Source organism: Phoca vitulina, unplaced genomic scaffold (genome assembly GCF_004348235.1).
Source record: "Phoca vitulina isolate PV1807 unplaced genomic scaffold, GSC_HSeal_1.0 scaffold52, whole genome shotgun sequence".
NCBI classification, from domain to species: Eukaryota; Metazoa; Chordata; class Mammalia; order Carnivora; family Phocidae; genus Phoca; species Phoca vitulina.
Window position 1 is genome coordinate 8,528,838 of NW_022589755.1, and position 17,749 is coordinate 8,546,586.

Consider the following 17,749-nt stretch of genomic DNA (forward strand, 5'->3'; position numbering starts at 1 on the left):
CGTCTGCCTTCGGCTCGGGTCATGATCTCAGCCCCCGCATCGGGCTCCCTGCTCAGTGGGGAGCCTGCCTCTCCCTCTCCCACTCCCCCTGCTTGTGTTCCCTCTCTCCCTGTGTCTCTGTCAAATAAATAAATAAAATCTTTAAAAAAATAATAATAAAGTGCTCAGGGACTGGCCCCTGATGTTTTGTATCGAGGGTCACTATGGGAGCACTCGAATTTATGCCCTGGAATTAAGGCTCCAGGACAAATGAGGAAACCGGTACTCAGCTGGTAAGTGGTGGAGTCAGGATTCGAACCCATGTCCGTGTAGATTTAGTACCCACACTCTCTAGCACACAACCAAGCACACGGGAGCTGGGCGGGAGCTTGTTAAATGAATACGACTTCAGCCTATGAGGGTAGGGGGCTTCCTGAAGTAGTTGAGGATGGGAGGACTTGGGAGGGGAGAGACACCGAAAGGAGGTCCACACCACATTCCAGTGTGCCTGGGCGACACATCTTCAGAGCTTGGGCAGATCTCAGCTCGCCTGGCACCAATGCCTGAGATCCTCCAGGATGTCACCAAAAGTTCTCGAAGCTCCTTCCCAAGTGGGTCTGGGGCTGGGGCTGGCAGTGACCAGGACGGAGAGCTTACCACCAGGGCCCAGCAGCCCCCAGAGCTGGTCTGAGCCCAAACCATGTTCTCCAATAACAATACCAGCAATTACAGGAATAGTACCAGTTAACTTTTTAAAGGGCTGACCTGCACCCTGTCTAAATGCTTTAAACATATGATCTCCTTTGATCCTCACAGCACTCGAGGTGTGATCTATTCTTCTTCTTCCCATTTTATAGGTGTAGAGACTGAGACTCACAGAGGTTGTGACTTGCCTGAGGCTCCAACAGCTGCCTCGGGAGGACGCTTCTGAGGTTATCACTGTCTACAGTCTTTGAGCAAATGCCAATGCGTGAAATGTCCTCAGAGAACAGGACAGCTGGGGAAGGAATTAGGATTTCTTTTTTAAGATTTATTTATTTATTTTAGAGAGAGAAGGAGAGCGAGCACGAGCGGGAGGGCCAGAGGGAGAGAGAATCTCAAGCCGACTCAGCACTGAGTGCAGAGCCCCATGTGGGGCTCAATCTCACGACCCCGAGATCATGACCTAAGCAGAAACCAAGAGTCAGATGCTCAACTGACTGTGCCACCCAGGCACCGAAAGGAATTAGGATTTCAGCACTGCCGGGAGGAGTAGGGAATCGTGAATGGTGACTGATTCACTGGAAACGACTCAAATGACCAAGAAGGAATTTAGGGAGGCAACCCAATAGGTAGGGTTAGGAACTTGGGAGGCAGGCATGCAACTCCCAGCCTCCTCAGGTGTGGCCTCAAGGCACGTGACTTCCTCTGGCCCTAAGCCCCAGTTTTGGGCATCCAAAGAATGGGTATAATAGGGGGACCCACCTCACCAAGCAGTTATGAAGATTCCAGTGAAATCAGGCCTATGCATTTGTCAAAATCAACAAATGGTGCTTACAATCTGCATTTCATTGTATGTGTATTTTACCTTAAAAGGAAAAAAAGGGGGCTCTTGGGTAGCTCGGTTGGTTAGGTGACCAACTCTTGATATCAGAGTCCTGAGTTCAAGTCCCACGTTGGGTCATGCCCAGCATGGAGCCTACTTAAATATATACATATATATATATGGAAATATTTGGTGAAAGCATGTGTAAAATCATTAGCACAGTTGTTAGATTGAATTCTAATTTTTAAGGGGTGAATTGTGAATTACATACCCAGGGGAAAGTGGATTATAACCCTAAACTAAGAACTGCTGTTATTGATGTGTCGGGTTCTGAACTGGGAACATTTATTTAAAAACTTTTTATTTTATTTTATTTTTAAGTAATTTCTACACTCAACGTGGGCTCCAACCTACAACCCCGAGATCAAGAGTCGCATGTTCCCCGGACTGAGCCAGCCAGGCGCCCCTGGAACATTTATTTATTTATTTATTTATTTTAAAGATTTTATTTATTTATTCATGAGAGACAGAGAGAGAGAGAGAGAGAGAGGCAGAGGGAGAAGCAGGCTCCCAAAGAGCAGGGAGCCCGATGCGGGACTCGATCCCAGGACGCTGGGATCATGACCTGAGCCGAAGGCAGATGCTTAACCATCTGAGCCACCCAGGTGCCCCTGGAACATTTATTTTTTAAACTATTAACATTATTAAATAAATAACTCCATCTAATTTAAATCTTACACCAATCATGCGTGGGATGAGTATTAATAATCTGTATTTTACATTCAAGGGATTTGAGTTCCGAGAGGCGACAAAATACCGAACTCAGGGCGGAGGCAAGGCAGGCTGGGTTGAGCCACCTGCGGCTCACTTGCTCTTCCTAGAGACCCTCAAGCGGGAGAACCGTTGTGGGTTAACGGCCCCCACCCACGTCCGGATTCCTTTGGCGGGAAAAAAGGTTTCCCTTCGACGTCCCGCCCCCAACCGGGCCCCGCCCCGCCCCTCCGGTGCCCCGCCCCTCGATATTGCTAGACTTGGTTAGTCGGCCTTCTACGGGTGACTTGGCCAGACTCTGGCCTCGGCCCCACCTCTCGCTCGCAGGAGGGCTCCGAACGCGCCTCAGCCAATCGGCGCCCGCGGTTCGCTCCCCGCCTTCCCAAGCCTCGCCCCTGCCCTTAATCCTGGAAGCTTCCGCCGGGTGGGCTCAGAGCCACGCGGAGCGCCCGCGAGCTTTCCCCCCGGAGCCGCCGCAGTTACCTCCCAGGGTCCCGGACCCCCGCCTTCCGCTTCCTAGGGGCCTGGATCTCCTCTCCCGGACTGAAGAGCCTGGCTCCCCTCTTCCCGGATCTCTGTCTCCCGCCCCCTAGATTCAGGCTCCCCAGCCTCGCTTTCCAGGACCCCCGCACCCCGGATCCCTGCCTCCCGGATCTGCGCTACCAGGACCTGACCTCTTGAGGACCGCTGCCGCTTGGACGCCTTCAGCCTTCCAGAGCCAAGGACCCCAGGTCCCAGCCTGATAAACTCCTGTATTCCCATCCCTGGGGCCGAGAAACCCAAGTGCTCCCAGATTTCGGGCGCCGGACACCACCTGGGAGAGCAGAAGAGCCTCAGCGCCCATCTTGGGGATCTCAGACACCCCAGGAACCAAGGCGCTGTGAATTCCCAACTCCGGGGAACCTTCCAAAGTTCCAGCCTCCAGGCTGTGTTGCAAAACTCTCCGTTCTAAGGAACGTCAGCGTCCCGGGAACGAGACCCAAGCGCGCCCAGCTTCCAGGCGCTAAGGAACTCCGGGGCGTTCATCATGGTGGCCGATCCGCCTCGGGGAGACCCCAAGGCTGAGCCCACCGCGAACGGTGCCCCGACGCTGGTCCCTATAGAGGACCCCGGCGCAACAGGAGGCGGATGCGGCGGTTCCCGGGACCGGGTGCGCCGCTGCCTTCGCGCCAACCTGCTGGTGCTGCTCACCGTGGTGGCCGTCGTGGCAGGCGTGGCGCTGGGTCTGGGGGTCTCGGGGGCCGGCGGCGCGCTAGCTCTGGGCCCCGCGCGCCTGGCGGCCTTCGCCTTCCCCGGCGAGCTGCTGCTGCGCCTGCTGAAAATGATCATCTTGCCGCTGGTGGTGTGCAGCCTGATCGGCGGCGCCGCCAGCCTGGACTCGAGCGCGCTCGGCCGCCTGGGCGCCTGGGCGCTGCTCTTCTTCCTGGTCACCACGCTGCTGGCGTCCGCGCTCGGCGTGGGCTTGGCGCTGGCCCTGCGGCCGGGCGCCGCCTTCGCCGCCATCAACGCCTCGGTCGGGACCTCGGGCGCCGCGGAAGAGGCCCCCAGCAAGGAAGTCCTCGATTCGTTCCTGGATCTTGTGAGGTCAGACCCCGCCCGCCCGGTGGAGTCGGTGGGGGTGGGGGTGGGGGAAGGGGTGCCTCAGCCACTTGGGGAGGGGACGCGTGTTAGCGATGGCGGGAGTGGCCACGTGAATCGGAGAGGGCATCCCCGGGGCCTGAGGAAGACAGGACGGGGTGGTGAGGGATGGTGATCGTGGCCCTCTGAGAGTCAGAGTACAGCGGGCGAGGACAGACCCCTGGGAAAGGAGGCTTCTCATGTGGGCGCCCGGGGACATTAGCGGGGACCCTACAAGAAGGTGATCGGCGAGGAAGTCTTATAGAGGGAAGAAGGAGTAATGCTTGGGGGAGTTTGGGGAGGGAGGGGCTCCTGGGACGGGAGAGGATCCTGGGGGTGAGGGGGGGCTTGGAAGGGGATTTGGGGGCTGCTAAAGGCCTCAGGATGGGGCTTCTGGATCAAGATTTGAGTCCAGGGTCAGACGGCTTGTAACCCCTGGGTAAGGAGTCCGAGGGGGATCAAGAGGAGATCTGACTGACCTCCAGCCCCAGGGCTCCCCACACTACGTGTCACCGGGACATAACCAGGTTTTTTTCTCAGCCTCCCTTCCCGGCCCAGTTCAACTGGGCCCTAGCAGCTTCCCTTTTATATGTTCCTGCTAAACCCTGCCATCTCCGGGACTTTCCGTTCCATTTCCTCCTGTCTGGGGAGCCTGTCTGGGCTTTCCCTCCACCCCCCCAAACCCACATGAGGCTGCACAGAAGGGGGCCAGTTAGAAAGAGAGCAGACTCTTTTCCTTCTGATCTCTGCTCCCCACCCAAGAATGGCTCTCCCAGCTTTGAGGAGGGCAGACCCCTGGGTTGCCTTTGGGGTCTGCTGACTCAGTGTCTCCAGGCTGGTTGGGGACTTCCTGGAAGTGGCGGGAGGAAATGATGAGTCACGGAACTGGGTTCTCCCAGCTGCTTGGGGGATCCGTGACGGCTGAGATGAGAGACTTGGGGGCGGGCTTGGTGCCTAGAAGTCGCAGTGCTGGGCGCCTCCTGGCTGGGGGAGATTAGCAGGGTCCTGACCCAGCCCTGCTGGGCCTGGGTGGGTACAGGCCTTCTGGCCAATGGGCACACCCACTCGGAGGCTGTTGATGTGCACAGGCCTCCCCTGTGTGCCGAAATAGAAGGAACTGGCACTTGGCCAGCTCCTCAGAGACTTAGCTGGAACATCTCAGAACCGCACAACTTTATAGGCAGTTGGGCCACAGCTGGACACAGACACTCATCCACAGCCGCGGCCTCTCACACGGACACATAGCCTTACACCAGTTGTCACGCGTGCACTCACACACACACACACACACAGGATACTAGCATCCCTTTGCACAGCCACTCACGGATGCCAAGGACCACACCAGTACATCGAGCGTTGCTCAAACATCCATGCTCAAGACCCCATACACACCAACACCATCCCACGTATCTGAACACTAACCCGCACCCCCCACTGGATACCAACATGTGAGCAACATCATTGGTGGAGGGAGGACACCAGAAGGCCGGGTGGTTAGAACTACGCAGCCGACTGGCTGGGTTCAAATCCCAGCTCGGCCACTTCCTAGCCAAGGCCAGTTTCTTTCCCTCTCTGTGCCTTGGTTCCCTCTTCTATAAAATGGGGACCAGAGGGCTGTCGTGAGGATCAAATGAGTGGATTTAGGGGCGCCCGGGCGGCTCAGTCGGTCAAGCGTCAGACTCTTGATCTCAGCTCGGGTCTCAATCCCAGGGTGGTGAGTTCAACCCCCGCGTTGGGCTCCGTGCTCGGTGGGGAGCCTACTTATTTATTTATTTTTAAAGATTTTATTTATTAGAGAGAGAGACAGAGTGAGAGAAAGAGAGCACAAGCGGGGTGAGGGGCAGAGGGAGAAGCAGACTCCCTGCTGAGCAGGGAGCCCGACGCGGGGCTCGATCCCAGGACCCTGAGATCATGACCTGAGCTGAAGGCAGATGCTTAACGACTGAGCCACCCAGGCGCCCTGCGGGGAGCCTACTTAAAAAAATAAAAAATAAAATAAATAAATGAGTGGATTTATGTCAGGCACTACAAGGACTGTCGTCCCCACATTTGCTGTAATTTTCGTCCCACTCCGAGACACGCTCGCTGGGGTTTACCACACGCTGCTGCACAGATACACATTCATGACACACAGCCATCCTTTGTCACTCTGTCTTGCTACCTCTTTCCAACACACCCAGATCTTCCCCATACCCTGTGACCCACTCAGCCCGGGCCCTAAGGCCCGAGCGTTTCTCAGCCCTCCAGGAGGAAGTGGCTGATGCAAGATGCTCAGGGTATTAAGTTTGCTGCGTGGGGTGGAGCTGAGGCCCTGGGTGACCCTGCCCCAGCCTGCCTTGGGAAGGCAGTGTTCCTCACCTCCTCCAGTCCACAATCCCTCGGGGCTGGCCGGGGCTAGCAGGCCAGCCTACGGGGCCCTAGGAGGCCAGCTCAGACTCCCCATCCCCTGGAAAAGTGTGCGGGCCAGGGCCCAACTCTGCCAGGCCACAGCCAGCCTGAGGCCTAGGTGGCGACCACACTTGGGTGCCAACGGGGCCTCCAAGATTCTTCCCATCCCAAGAGGCCAACGCAGCCCCTCATACACATTCCCCTCCCAACCTCCCCTCCCTCCCCGGGGTATTTAATAACGTGCCCCCCTCCGTGTCTGTCTCTGCAGAAATATCTTCCCCTCCAACCTGGTGTCCGCGGCCTTCCGCTCAGTGAGTCCTTGGGGGTATGTCCCGAGGGGTGGGGGGCGGGCTGGGAGGGAGACAGCCAGTTGCAGCCCCTGGGTGCCTGCTTTTGGGTGGTCTCTGAAACCCCTCCATGCCCCTCACCAAGACAGGAGAATAGGGGTTCTGAGCCCCTTCTGGGTTCTAATTCTAGCTGTGTCACCCTGGGCAAGTGCCTTTGCCTCTCTGAGCCTCAGTTTCCGCCTCTGGAAAATGGGCACATGGTATGAAAATCTGTCCTCAGTGGGCTTACTGGCAGGATGCAAGGAGATCGTGTTTAGGGGTGCTTCGGGCTGGCTTGGAGCACTATTAGCGCCAGGACGGGGTGGGGGAGCCTCTGTGGCAGTTGATGTTGACTCTTGCCCACCCCTACCTGCAGTACAGTACCTCCTATGAAAACAGATGGATCAATGGAACCAAGGTGAAGGTGAGAGCAGGGGAAGGGGGGTGGGGCCCCATCCCTCGGCCCATTGCGGGGGTTTTTCCATTTTGTTCCCACCCCAGCCTTTGTTTGCCCCCCCACACACCGGGGGTCTTCTGACATTTGGTGGTATTTGTTTTATACTCTCTGCAGCCGCTGCCCAATTTCTATCTTTTCTAGTCTCTCCATTTTTGCCCCTTTCTTCTCCCTCCCTGGTGCAGGCTCCTTTTCTGCCCCTGGCTCCCCTTCTCCCACCTCCCCTCAGCCTGGCACAAAGTAGTCCTTCCAAAGCACAAACCTGACCCTGTCTCTCCCCTACCCAGAGCCCCTTTATGCTCCCTAGTGCCCTCGGAAGCAAGCCCAGGCTCCTTGCCACATTCCATGGGACCCTGCGAAGTCAGGCTTCTGCCCAGCCGCCCACCCAGCCTCATGTTTTGACTCTGGCCAGCCTATTCCAGCCACAGTGGGTTTCTTTCTGCTCTTTGAATGCCCAAGGTGCTCTCATTTCCAGACGGTTGCACATTGTTTCCCCTCTCCAGAACCTTCTACCACCTCTCTTTACCTGGTCAATCCTCCTGTTCTCCAGCTCTCAGCCCCTTCCTCCACGAAGCCCCCCCTGATTCCCCCACCACACCACCTACCAAGCTGGCATCCCCCCTCAGTTCCGACACTCCCTTGGGTTTCCCTATTCCAATCACTCTGAGTGGTCCCTGGTGACAGGTCTATTTCTCCTGGACTTGGACTGTGAGCCTTGGGAGGAAGGGACAAATGAGCTCCAGGAGCTGTTTTGTCTGCGTTGGGTCCCGGCAGGGCCCAGGACAGGCCCTTAGTGACTGTTCAGGTTGACTGAGCGTCCTCCTCCCATCCCAATCTGTTCCTTGCTCAAAGGTGCCCATTGGCGATGAGGTGGAGAGTATGAACATCCTGGGCCTGGTGGTATTTGCCATTGTCTTTGGTGTGGCCCTGCGGAAGCTGGGGCCTGAGGGAGAGCTGCTCATCCGCTTCTTCAACTCCTTTAATGACGCCACCATGGTGCTGGTCTCCTGGATCATGTGGTAGGTGGTGGTGGTGGTGGGGATGTGGGATGGGGCAACCCTCCATCCAGCCAGATGGCCTGGATTCACACCCAGCATTGACCATCCCCTGGCTATGTGACTTTGGGCAAGTGATCCTACCCTGTCTGTGCCTCAGTGTCTTCATTATAAGATGAGGACTATGTAGTATTCCATGGGAGCTGAGACTGACGCCAGCACCTTCTGGAGCCTCCTGGAAGGTGACAAAAAGCCAGCCAAGCTGTGGCCACAACTTAGCGAATGCATCTGCATTGCAGAGATTTGAATGGGATCAAATGTCCGAGTTACCATGAAGATGAAATGAGTAATAGGTGGTCTAGGTAAAGCACTTATAAAGTGTTTTAAATGTCTAGCGCCTCCTGAGCATTTACTTACTGTTAGCTATGATCACTATCATTATGACTTCCCACCTGGATGCCCTATAACAAGTGACTTAGCTCGCTCTGCCTCGGTTTCCCCATCTGGAAAATGGGACTGACAGTACCAGGCACAAGTGAGTGTGAAGTTCTTGGGACACCGCCTGACTTATAGCATGCCGACAGTAAACAGTATCGGCTAATATTTATCAGATAGTCACTTGTATAACTTCTGGGCTCAACCCACTGGCCGGAGCTTGGGCATTTGGCCAAACCTAGCTGCACAGGTGGCTGGGCAACGGGGCCTTTCTTCTGCTACCAAAGAGCAGAAGGGGTTTGGGCGACAACTAGCCATAGTGATCAAACCGGGAAGGCAGTCTTGGGAGGCCTCCTGGCTGGGAGGCAGGAGCACCCCTGGGATCATCACTGCAGGAGGGGGTGATAATTCCAGCCGAAGTTTATAGATCACTTATTGTGTACAAAGAGCTTTCAAGGCACTTCCCCTGGCACCCCATTTCCTCCAACATTCCTATGAGGCCGGTAGCCTAAATGTCCCTGTTTTACAGACCTGTTAGATTTCAATTCAACTGTAGCTACAGAGGACTAAGATAGGAGCTTGTGTGGGATTGTGGTAAAGGTTCAATCGTGTTCCAGGCTCAGCCCATCATAAATGCTTCGTATCTGCGGGTTGTTATTAAGACCCAAGTGACGGACTTTTTAGTTTTCATGATGTGGTGAGAGATTGTATCAGTTTTGTTTTGTTTTGTTTTTTTTTTTAAATATTTTTTTTTTAAAGATTTTTTATTTATTTATCTGAGAGAGAGAATGGGAGACAGAGAGCATGAGAGGGGGAGGATCAGAGGGAGAAGCAGACTCCCCGCTGAGCAGGGAGTCCGATGCGGGACTCGATCCCGGGACTCCAGGATCATGACCTGAGCCGAAGGCAGTTGCTTAACCAACTGAGCCACCCAGGCGCCCCTTGTTTTTTTTTTTAAAGATTTTATTTATTTGACAGAGAGATACACAGCGAGAGGGGAACACAAGCAGGGGGAGTGGGAGAGGGAGAAGCAGGCTTCCTGTGAGCAGCGAGCCCGATGTGGGGCTCGATCCCAGGACCCCGGGATCAGGACCTGAGCCTAAGGCAGACACTCAACGACTGAGCCACCCAGGCGCCCCGATTGTATCAGTTTAAATCATCCTCGCTGCTGTAACAAACGAACCCAGAACATGTAAATGACTCACTCATGGGGGCCATGTGTTCAGTCCAAATCTGGTTAGTGATTCAACTCCAAGCGAGCGATAGGACCCCCCAGGCTTCTTTATCTCCCTGCTGTTTTCAAGGGGAAAGAGCTTGGAGGATGGCAGGGAAGGTGCCCAAACCTCAGCACACGCCATGTTTCCTGCCCACAAGGGAGCCTGTGGTCAGGCTGTGTACTGAGCACCAAGCCTGGTCCTGCGTGGACATGCAGTCAGAGGCCGCAATCTGTCTCCTGGGCACTTAGGTATGCCCCCGTGGGCATCTTGTTCCTGGTGGCTGGCAAGATCGTGGAGATGGAGGACGTGGGGATGCTCTTCGCCAGTCTCGGCAAATACATCCTGTGTTGTCTGCTGGGCCATGCCATCCATGGGCTCCTGGTGCTGCCTCTCATCTATTTCCTCTTCACCCGCAAAAACCCCTACCGCTTCTTGTGGGGCATCATGACAGCGCTGGCCACTGCCTTTGGGACCTCTTCTAGGTATGGCTTTGGGGCCGACTAGTGCAGAATTTTTAAGCTTAAGGGGCCTGGAGTGGGTATCAGTATCTGGAGACCCTTGACATTTTATAATTTGGGGACACTGATCTGGATATAGGGGCCATACTTTCGTGAGTTTCTCATAAGGTTCTGGAATACACCCACCTCCCCCATTAGAAAACCACTGTCTTAGAGATTTCTTCTTCTTTCCTTCCTGGGAACCCCTCCTCCTCCACAAGGCCTGGCCCTGGGGGGCAGTGGTCTAGCGCTCCACCCTGGATCTAATCATTTAGGAGCCCTTTCCACCGTCTTGTAGGTATTTTGTCCACCTGTGCCCTCAGAACCCGGCCCTCCCCACAGCAGGGTTCCTCAGAGAATAGCAATTCTTAGCCAAGATCTATTATTGGTGGAGCAGGGAGGGAGTGTGGGTCAGCGAGCTCCAAGGCATTATAGAATTTAGGTTTGAATTTTTATGTGTATTTTGAAGGATAGCAGCCTGTACTCTTCCCGGGGGTCCAGGACTCCTATATTTTGGAATCCTGGCATTCTGCAGGATCCCAGGGGCCTCTGGCTCTGGGAAGAGAAGGGCATGGGCGTGGAGAGCTGGGGAGGGCTGGGCGTGGCAGGGGAGGGGTCTAGGCTGGTGGGCGGAGCCTGCAGTGCGCTGATTGGCCAGTGGAGGTAGTCGACTGGGCGGGGCTTCGGCAGGGGGCGGGTCACGCGCTGACTGACAGGGCCGCCCCTCAGCTCCGCTACGCTGCCCCTAATGATGAAGTGCGTGGAGGAGAGGAATGGCGTCACCAAGCACATCAGCCGCTTCATCTTACCCATCGGTGCCACGGTCAACATGGATGGTGCGGCGCTCTTCCAGTGTGTGGCCGCGGTGTTCATTGCACAGCTCAACCAGCGATCCCTGGACTTTGTGAAGATCATCACCATCCTGTGAGTGTGGGGTGGCTGTGGCCAGGACCCCCCCTCGGCCCCTCTGACACCTCCCCCCAGCGTGGATGCGGGCTGGAGGGAGCCAGCTTCCCATGCCGCCGAGGCCCCTCTCCCTGACCTCCGCTCTCTTCCCCCAGGGTCACCGCCACGGCGTCCAGTGTGGGTGCCGCGGGCATTCCCGCCGGAGGCGTCCTCACCCTGGCCATCATCCTGGAGGCAGTCAACCTGCCGGTTCGGGACATCTCCTTGATCCTGGCTGTGGACTGGCTGGTGTAAGTGTGGGTTTGGGGTTTCCGGGGAAAGGGGGTGAGCAAGAGGGTCATTGAGAGCCTGTGTGCAGGAGAGGAGAGCAAGAAAGGGGATGGTGTCTTGAACGTTCTAATCAGAGGGAACGAAGGGATCTTGGGGGTTCGTTTTTTTGGGGGGATCTTGGGGGTTCGTTTTTTGGGGGGGATCTTGGGGGTTCTAAGAAGAACCCCAGAGAGGTAGTGTGCCCCAGTGGTTAATATATTGAGTGGACTCTTAGGCCAGGCTGCTTGTGTTCAAATCCCAGGGCCACCTCTGCTAGCTAATGTGACCCAGGTTGAGTCCTTCATCACTGGTCTCAGTTTCTCCATCTGTAAAATGGAGAGAATGGAATGGTCTCTCCTTGAGGATCAGATGACGGAAACATGTAACTCCCTTATAAGAGCCCCTGGTCAGAGTTACTACTTCTCAGCCACATCACTCCTAGGTATAATGCCAAGAGAATTGGAAACATGTTCACAAAAACTTGTACATGAACGTTCGTAGTGGCATTATTTATAATGGCAAACAGGTGGAAACAACCCAATGTCCATCAACTGATGAATGGATACATAAAATGTCATATATCCATAACAATGGAATATCATTCAGCAATAAAATTGAATGAAGCATGGACATATGTACACGCTACCACGTGGTGGACCCTTGAAAACCTCATGCTAAGTGAAAGAAGGCAGAACACAAAGGACCACATATCATATGATTCCATTTCTATGCGATGTCCAGGATAGGCAAATCTGTAGACCCTAGGTTAGCAGTTGCCAGGCTGGGGAAGGAGGGAATGGGGGATAACTGCTTGGTGGGTGTGGGGGTGTCCTTTTAGAGCAATGACAACGTCCTGGAATTAAGTAGCAGTGATGGTCGTACCACTCTGAATATACTAAAAACCACTGGGTTGTATACCTTTTTCTTTTTTTGAGAGAGAGAGAGCATGCACATGTGTGAGGGAGGGGACACGGGGGAGGGGCAGAGGGAGGGAGAATCTTAAGCAGGCTCCGCACTTAGTGTGGAGCCCGACGAAGGGCTCGATCTCATAACCCTAAGATCATGACCTGAGCCGAAATAGAGTCGGACATCCAACCAACTGAGCCACCCAGGTGTCCCTGGATTGTATACTTTTGAAGGGTGAATTTGGGGCGCCTGGGTGGCTCAGTCGGTTAAGCGTCTGCCTTCAGCTCAGGTCATGATCTCAGGGTCTTGGGATCAAGTCCCGTGTTGGGCTCCCTGCTTGGTGGGGGGTCTGCTTCTCCCTCTCCCTCTACCCCTCCCTCCGCTCATGCTCTCTCTCTCTCTCACTCTTTCTCTCAAATAAATAAAATCTTTTTTTTTAAAAAAGGGTAAATTTTATGGTATGTGAATTATACCTCAATTTTCTAAAATGGCACACACACAAAGTATAAAGAGGAAGGGAAAAGAGCTCTTTAGAAAGGCCTGAGTGAGGGGGAGGGGGGATTGGTTAGCCCGGTGATGGGTATTAAGGAGGGCACGTACTGCATGGAGCACTGGGTGTTATACGAAAACAGTGGATCTTGGATCACCACATCAAAAACGAATGATGTATTGTATGGTGACTAACATAACATGATAAAATTAAAAAAAAAAAGAAAGGCCTGAGTGAGAAAGTAGTATTTCAGGGGGAAGAGGAGAGGTTGGATGGGTCTTCTGAGGCCCCAAGAGAAGGGAGGGGTGACTTTTTGAGGTTCCAGGAGGAGCAAATCTTGTGTTTTATTGGAAGAAGAATCGTTTGGGCTCCAGGGAGGATGGAGGAGGGGATCTTTGGGGTTCTGAGGCAGAGAAAGTGCGGGATACTTTGGGATTCCACAGGAAAGAAGAGAGGTGAGAAGTAGGGAGCTTTTTGGATTCTGGATGAAAAGATCTTTGAGGGGGGCACCTGGGTGGCTCAGTTGGTTAAGCGACTGCCTTCGGCTCAGGTCATGATCCTGGAGTCCCTGGATCGAGTCCCACATCGGGCTCCCTGCTCGGCGGGGAGTCTGTTTCTCCCTCTGACCCTCCCCCCTCTCATGTGCTTTCTCTCTCTCATTCTCTCTCTCTCAAATAAATAAATAAAATCTTTAAAAAAAAAAAAAAAAGATCTTTGAGGTTCTAGGAGGAAGGGATATTGGGGATCCTGGGAAGATGGAGGGATGAGCTGGGTCTAGGATCAGGGTTCCATGAAGGAGGGCGCCATGGGGACTCCAGGCTTTGCGGGGAGAAGTGGGAGAGTTGAGCGCTACCCTCTCTCCTCCCACTCACTTCCCTGTCACTCCTGCCTCTTCAGGGACCGGTCCTGTACCGTCCTCAACGTGGAAGGTGATGCCTTTGGGGCGGGACTCCTCCAAAATTACGTGGATCGCTCAGAGTTGCAGAGCTCGGTGCCAGAGTTGATCCAAGTGAAGAGCGAGAAGCCCCTGTCTCCCCTGCCCATCCCCACCGAGGAGGGGAACCCCCTCCTCAAATGCTGTCCCGGACCTGCAGGGGATGCGGATCCCTGCGAGAAGGAATCAGTTATGTAAACCCCGTAGGGACGTTCCCTGCCCTGATGGGGCCACTGTGGACATTGGGATCATGAACTGGGGCTCTGGAGGCCCTACCTGCACACTTGGGGGACCCAGGGGCCTCAGCTGCTGCCCCACCCCACGACATCAGATCTGGGAGGCCTCAATGCTGGGGTAGATGTGTATGTGTGTGTCTCTCCCCAGATCTCCCCCAGTCCTCAATTCCTGTTCCCACCCAAAGCTAGGAAACAAGATGGAGAAATAGTGTAAATGTGGGCTTCTGCCCTCTGCGAGGAAGGATGTTCCAATGGGTTTGCTGGCTATTTTGGTGGCTGTAACTGTGTGTGTGTGTGTGTGTGTGTGTGTGTGTGTGTGTGTGTGTGTGTTGTGACTACGGTACATCCCACCCTGTCCCCAGGCCCTCTGTTCCCTCCACAGTAACAAACACTCCAGGGGACCCTGCCCGGGTGGGGGACACCAAGGACAAAGACTGCTGTCACTCCAAAGGACCTTTTTGAGTAATAAAGTTGTGAAGCATATCTCATCAGATGTTTTTAAGACTAAAAGCACGAGCCACACAGAAAAAACAGACACGAAAAATCGGGCTTCGTTGACATAAAATAGCTGTTCATCAAAAAACCCCACTGGAGAAACCACGATGAGCTGCCACTGCACACCTGTTGGAAAGGCAGAAAGCAAGTGCCGAGTGTGGCTGAGGAAGTAGAGCTACTGGATAGAGCCCCACACTCTGCAGGCGGGAATGCACAACAGTCCAGACACTTGGGAAAAGTTGCTGGGCAGTTTCTTACCAAGTCAACATAATACACTTACCTAACAGCTCAGGAGTCCCACTTACCAAAGAGAAGAAAAAACTTCAGTCCACCCAAAGCCCAGTACACAAATGTCTATGGCTGCTCTCCCCATAATTGCCAAAATTTGGAAATGCATCAATTGATAGAGGAGTACAAATGTTATGATGGATGGCCGCTCAGCAAAAAAAAAAAAAAAAAAAAAGATCTATTCCATTTGGATATGCATCCCATGGATAACCTTTTGAGTGAAAGCTGGAAACAGTATATGCTACCTAGTTCCGTTTCTATGAAGGTGTGGAACGGGCTAAACTGGTCTATTGTGAGAGAAATCCAAACAGTGATGACCTATGAGGGTGACTTCGTGACTGGGAAGGGGCCAAGGGAAACTTCACGATGTAGCAAACCCGTATCTTGAGGCGGGTGTTGCTTACACAGACCTATACGTTTGGAAAAATTCGCCTGTACACTGAAGATCTGCATTTTATTTTTTATTTTTATTTTTATTTTTTTAAAAGATTTTATTTGACAGACACAGTGAGAGAGGGAACACGAGCAGGGGGAGTGGGAGAGGGAGAAGCAGGCTTCCCGCTGAGCAGGGAGCCCAATGCGGGGCTGGATCCCAGGACCCTGGGATCATGACCTGAGCTGAAGGCAGACGCTTAACGACTGAGCCACCCAGGCGCCCCGAAGATCTGCATTTTAGCCTATGTATACCATCTCCCAGTTGAGAAACTTTGTACGACTCCAGGGAAGAAATTGATTTTCCAGTGTAACCACCCACATAGGAATGCGGGTGTCCCTTGATACTTGAAACTCTATCCAAACAGTGCCAGTAAGAACTTGTCCCCTCCCTTTTTTAAAACCCTGAATTTGCCATTTGAATAAAAAACCCTGCTGTGCAACTGTTTTTATTTTTATTTTTTTAAAAGATTTTATTTATTAATTCGAGACACAGATACAGAGAGAGAGCATGAGCAGGGAAGCGGCAGAGGGAGAAGCAGGCTCCCCGCTGAGCGAGGAGCCAGACGTGGGGCTCGGTCCCAGGACCCCCGGGATCATGACCCAAGCTGAAGGCAGATGCTTAACCATCTGAGCCACCCAGGCGCCCTGTGCAACTGTTTTTAAGTCCCGTTCGAGTCCAGGATGTGGACGACACCAATCGTGCCTCACCTGCTCTAACAATCCTGCCTTGTACATTGCTGAAACATGTTACACATTACTGATCATTATCTTCCCCTCCCAGAGCCCTATGTAGGCTCCTGCCAGGTACCTGGAGGCACTACCAATCTGAGTTCAATTACAGATGGTATCTTGAGTATCTTCAGCATTTTTTTGGGGGGGGGGTATTTAGTTACATCTCATGATCATTGCAGTGTGGAAGGAAAATATAATTCATATCTGATTCGGTGCAAAAATGTGTATTGCACACAAACATAACCACTAATGAGTTCATTAAGTGTTGAATAATGAAGTAATTGGCGTTTTCAATGCTTTCTATTATGCCAAAATCCTTGGTGGGTGGTTATAAAAGTGTTTTAAGAGTTTTAATGGTATTTGGGGAAATTAGTTGGGGTTGTTGGAAGGAGCTGGGAGTGCATTACTTTCCCCACTTAAAATAGTTGTTTATCTTTAAATTTTCTTTTTCTTTTTTTAAAAATATTTTATTTTATTTATTTGACAGAGAGAGAGAGCGAGAGCAGGAACACAAGCAGGGGAAGCGAGAGAGGGAGAAGCAGGCTTCCTGCCGAGCAGGGAGCCTGATGTGGGACTCGATCCCAGGACCCTGAGATCATGACCTGAGCCGAAGGCAGACGCTTAACGACTGAGCCACCCAGGCACCCTATCTTCAAATTTTCTATTTAATGCTTTTGGGGGAATGGATCAGATTATGAAGGATGCCTGTCTAAAGAGATACACACATGTGTAATATATCCCATATCCTATATGTACAATATGTATACATATAAGGAATCCATAACTAGGCCAAGTTCCAATTTCCCCGTTTTTCGATTCCATTTTCAAGACTTAATGGGCACATGCCACTAATTTGCCTAAGACACTGATCTGGGTCATTTAAAAAAGTCTGGAACCGGGCGCCTGGGTGGCTCAATCCGTTAAGCGTCTGCCTTCGGCTCAGGTCATGATCTCAGGGTCCTGGGATCGAGCCCCGCATCGGGCTCCCTGCTCGGGGAGAGCCTGCTTCTCCCTCTGCCTCTCCCCCTGCTTGTGTTCCCTCTCTCGCTGTGTCTCTCTCTGTCAAACGAATAAATAAAATCTTTAAAAATAAAAAATCAAAAATCTGGAACCATTTCAAGCCTCCTGAGTGTGGACAGGGGCTCGCAGACCTGGTCCCCACTCGGATGTGCACTCCACGAGGGAGCCACCTCTGTCCTGTTCACCACTGTCTGCTCAGAGCACAGCATGGGGCCTTGCACATAGTAGGCACTCAGTAAATATTTGCAGAATGAATGAATCGGGCTCCAGCTACAGAGCCGCCTGCCTAGAAGAGGCTGTTACCTGGTTGAGATCCTGTTTCTGCTGCCCCCCAGCTCTGTCGCCTTACTTAAGCACAGTGGAGTCTCGCCCTCTGGTGACTATGGCTCTGTTATGCTTCACCCCAAGGCCACTGGTGAAGGTTACATAAGAAAATAAGGAAAAGGGGCGCCTGGGTAGCTCAGTCCGTTAAGCGTCTGTCTTTGGCTCAGGTCATGATCTCAGGGTCCTGGGATCGAGCCCCGCATCGGGCTCCCTGCTCCGCGGGAAGCCTGCTTCTCCCTCTCCCACTCCCCCTGCTTGTGTTCCCTCTCTCGCTGTCTCTCTGTCAAATTAATAAATAAAATCTTTAAAAAAAAAAAAAGAAGAAAAGAAGGAAAAGCACCTGGACGGACAACCTCTGGGGCCCGGCTCCCACCTCCCTCTCCCTTTCTCCATGGCTCCACCCACCCCTTTTTTGGGGACACCCCTCTTGCTCCTTCGAAGGAGGCTAGCTTGGGAGGGAGTCCTCACAC

The 17,749-nt window shown here is 53.2% G+C and overlaps 1 protein-coding gene across 1 annotated transcript; it reads left to right on the forward strand.

Moving 5' to 3' along the window:
• Positions 1–2,710: 2,710 nt before the first annotated feature.
• SLC1A5 (solute carrier family 1 member 5) lies at positions 2,711–14,468 on the forward strand. Its single transcript, XM_032388735.1, has 8 exons — positions 2,711–3,859; positions 6,549–6,591; positions 6,983–7,030; positions 7,913–8,079; positions 9,956–10,189; positions 10,934–11,128; positions 11,266–11,400; positions 13,713–14,468. The coding sequence occupies exons 1-8, from the start codon at positions 3,303–3,305 to the stop codon at positions 13,945–13,947; spliced, it is 1,614 nt and encodes a 537-aa protein (XP_032244626.1). The 5' UTR covers positions 2,711–3,302; the 3' UTR covers positions 13,948–14,468.
• The last annotated feature ends 3,281 nt before the right edge of the window (positions 14,469–17,749 follow it).

Coding starts and splice junctions, on each gene's coding strand:
- SLC1A5 (XM_032388735.1), top strand. CDS start 3,303: ATGGTGGCCGATCCGCCTCGGGGAGACCCCAAGGCTGAGCCCACCGCG. Junction 6,592..6,982: donor TGTCCGCGGCCTTCCGCTCA/GTGAGTCCTTGG, acceptor CCCTACCTGCAG/TACAGTACCTCCTATGAAAA. Junction 11,401..13,712: donor CTGGCTGTGGACTGGCTGGT/GTAAGTGTGGGT, acceptor CTGCCTCTTCAG/GGACCGGTCCTGTACCGTCC.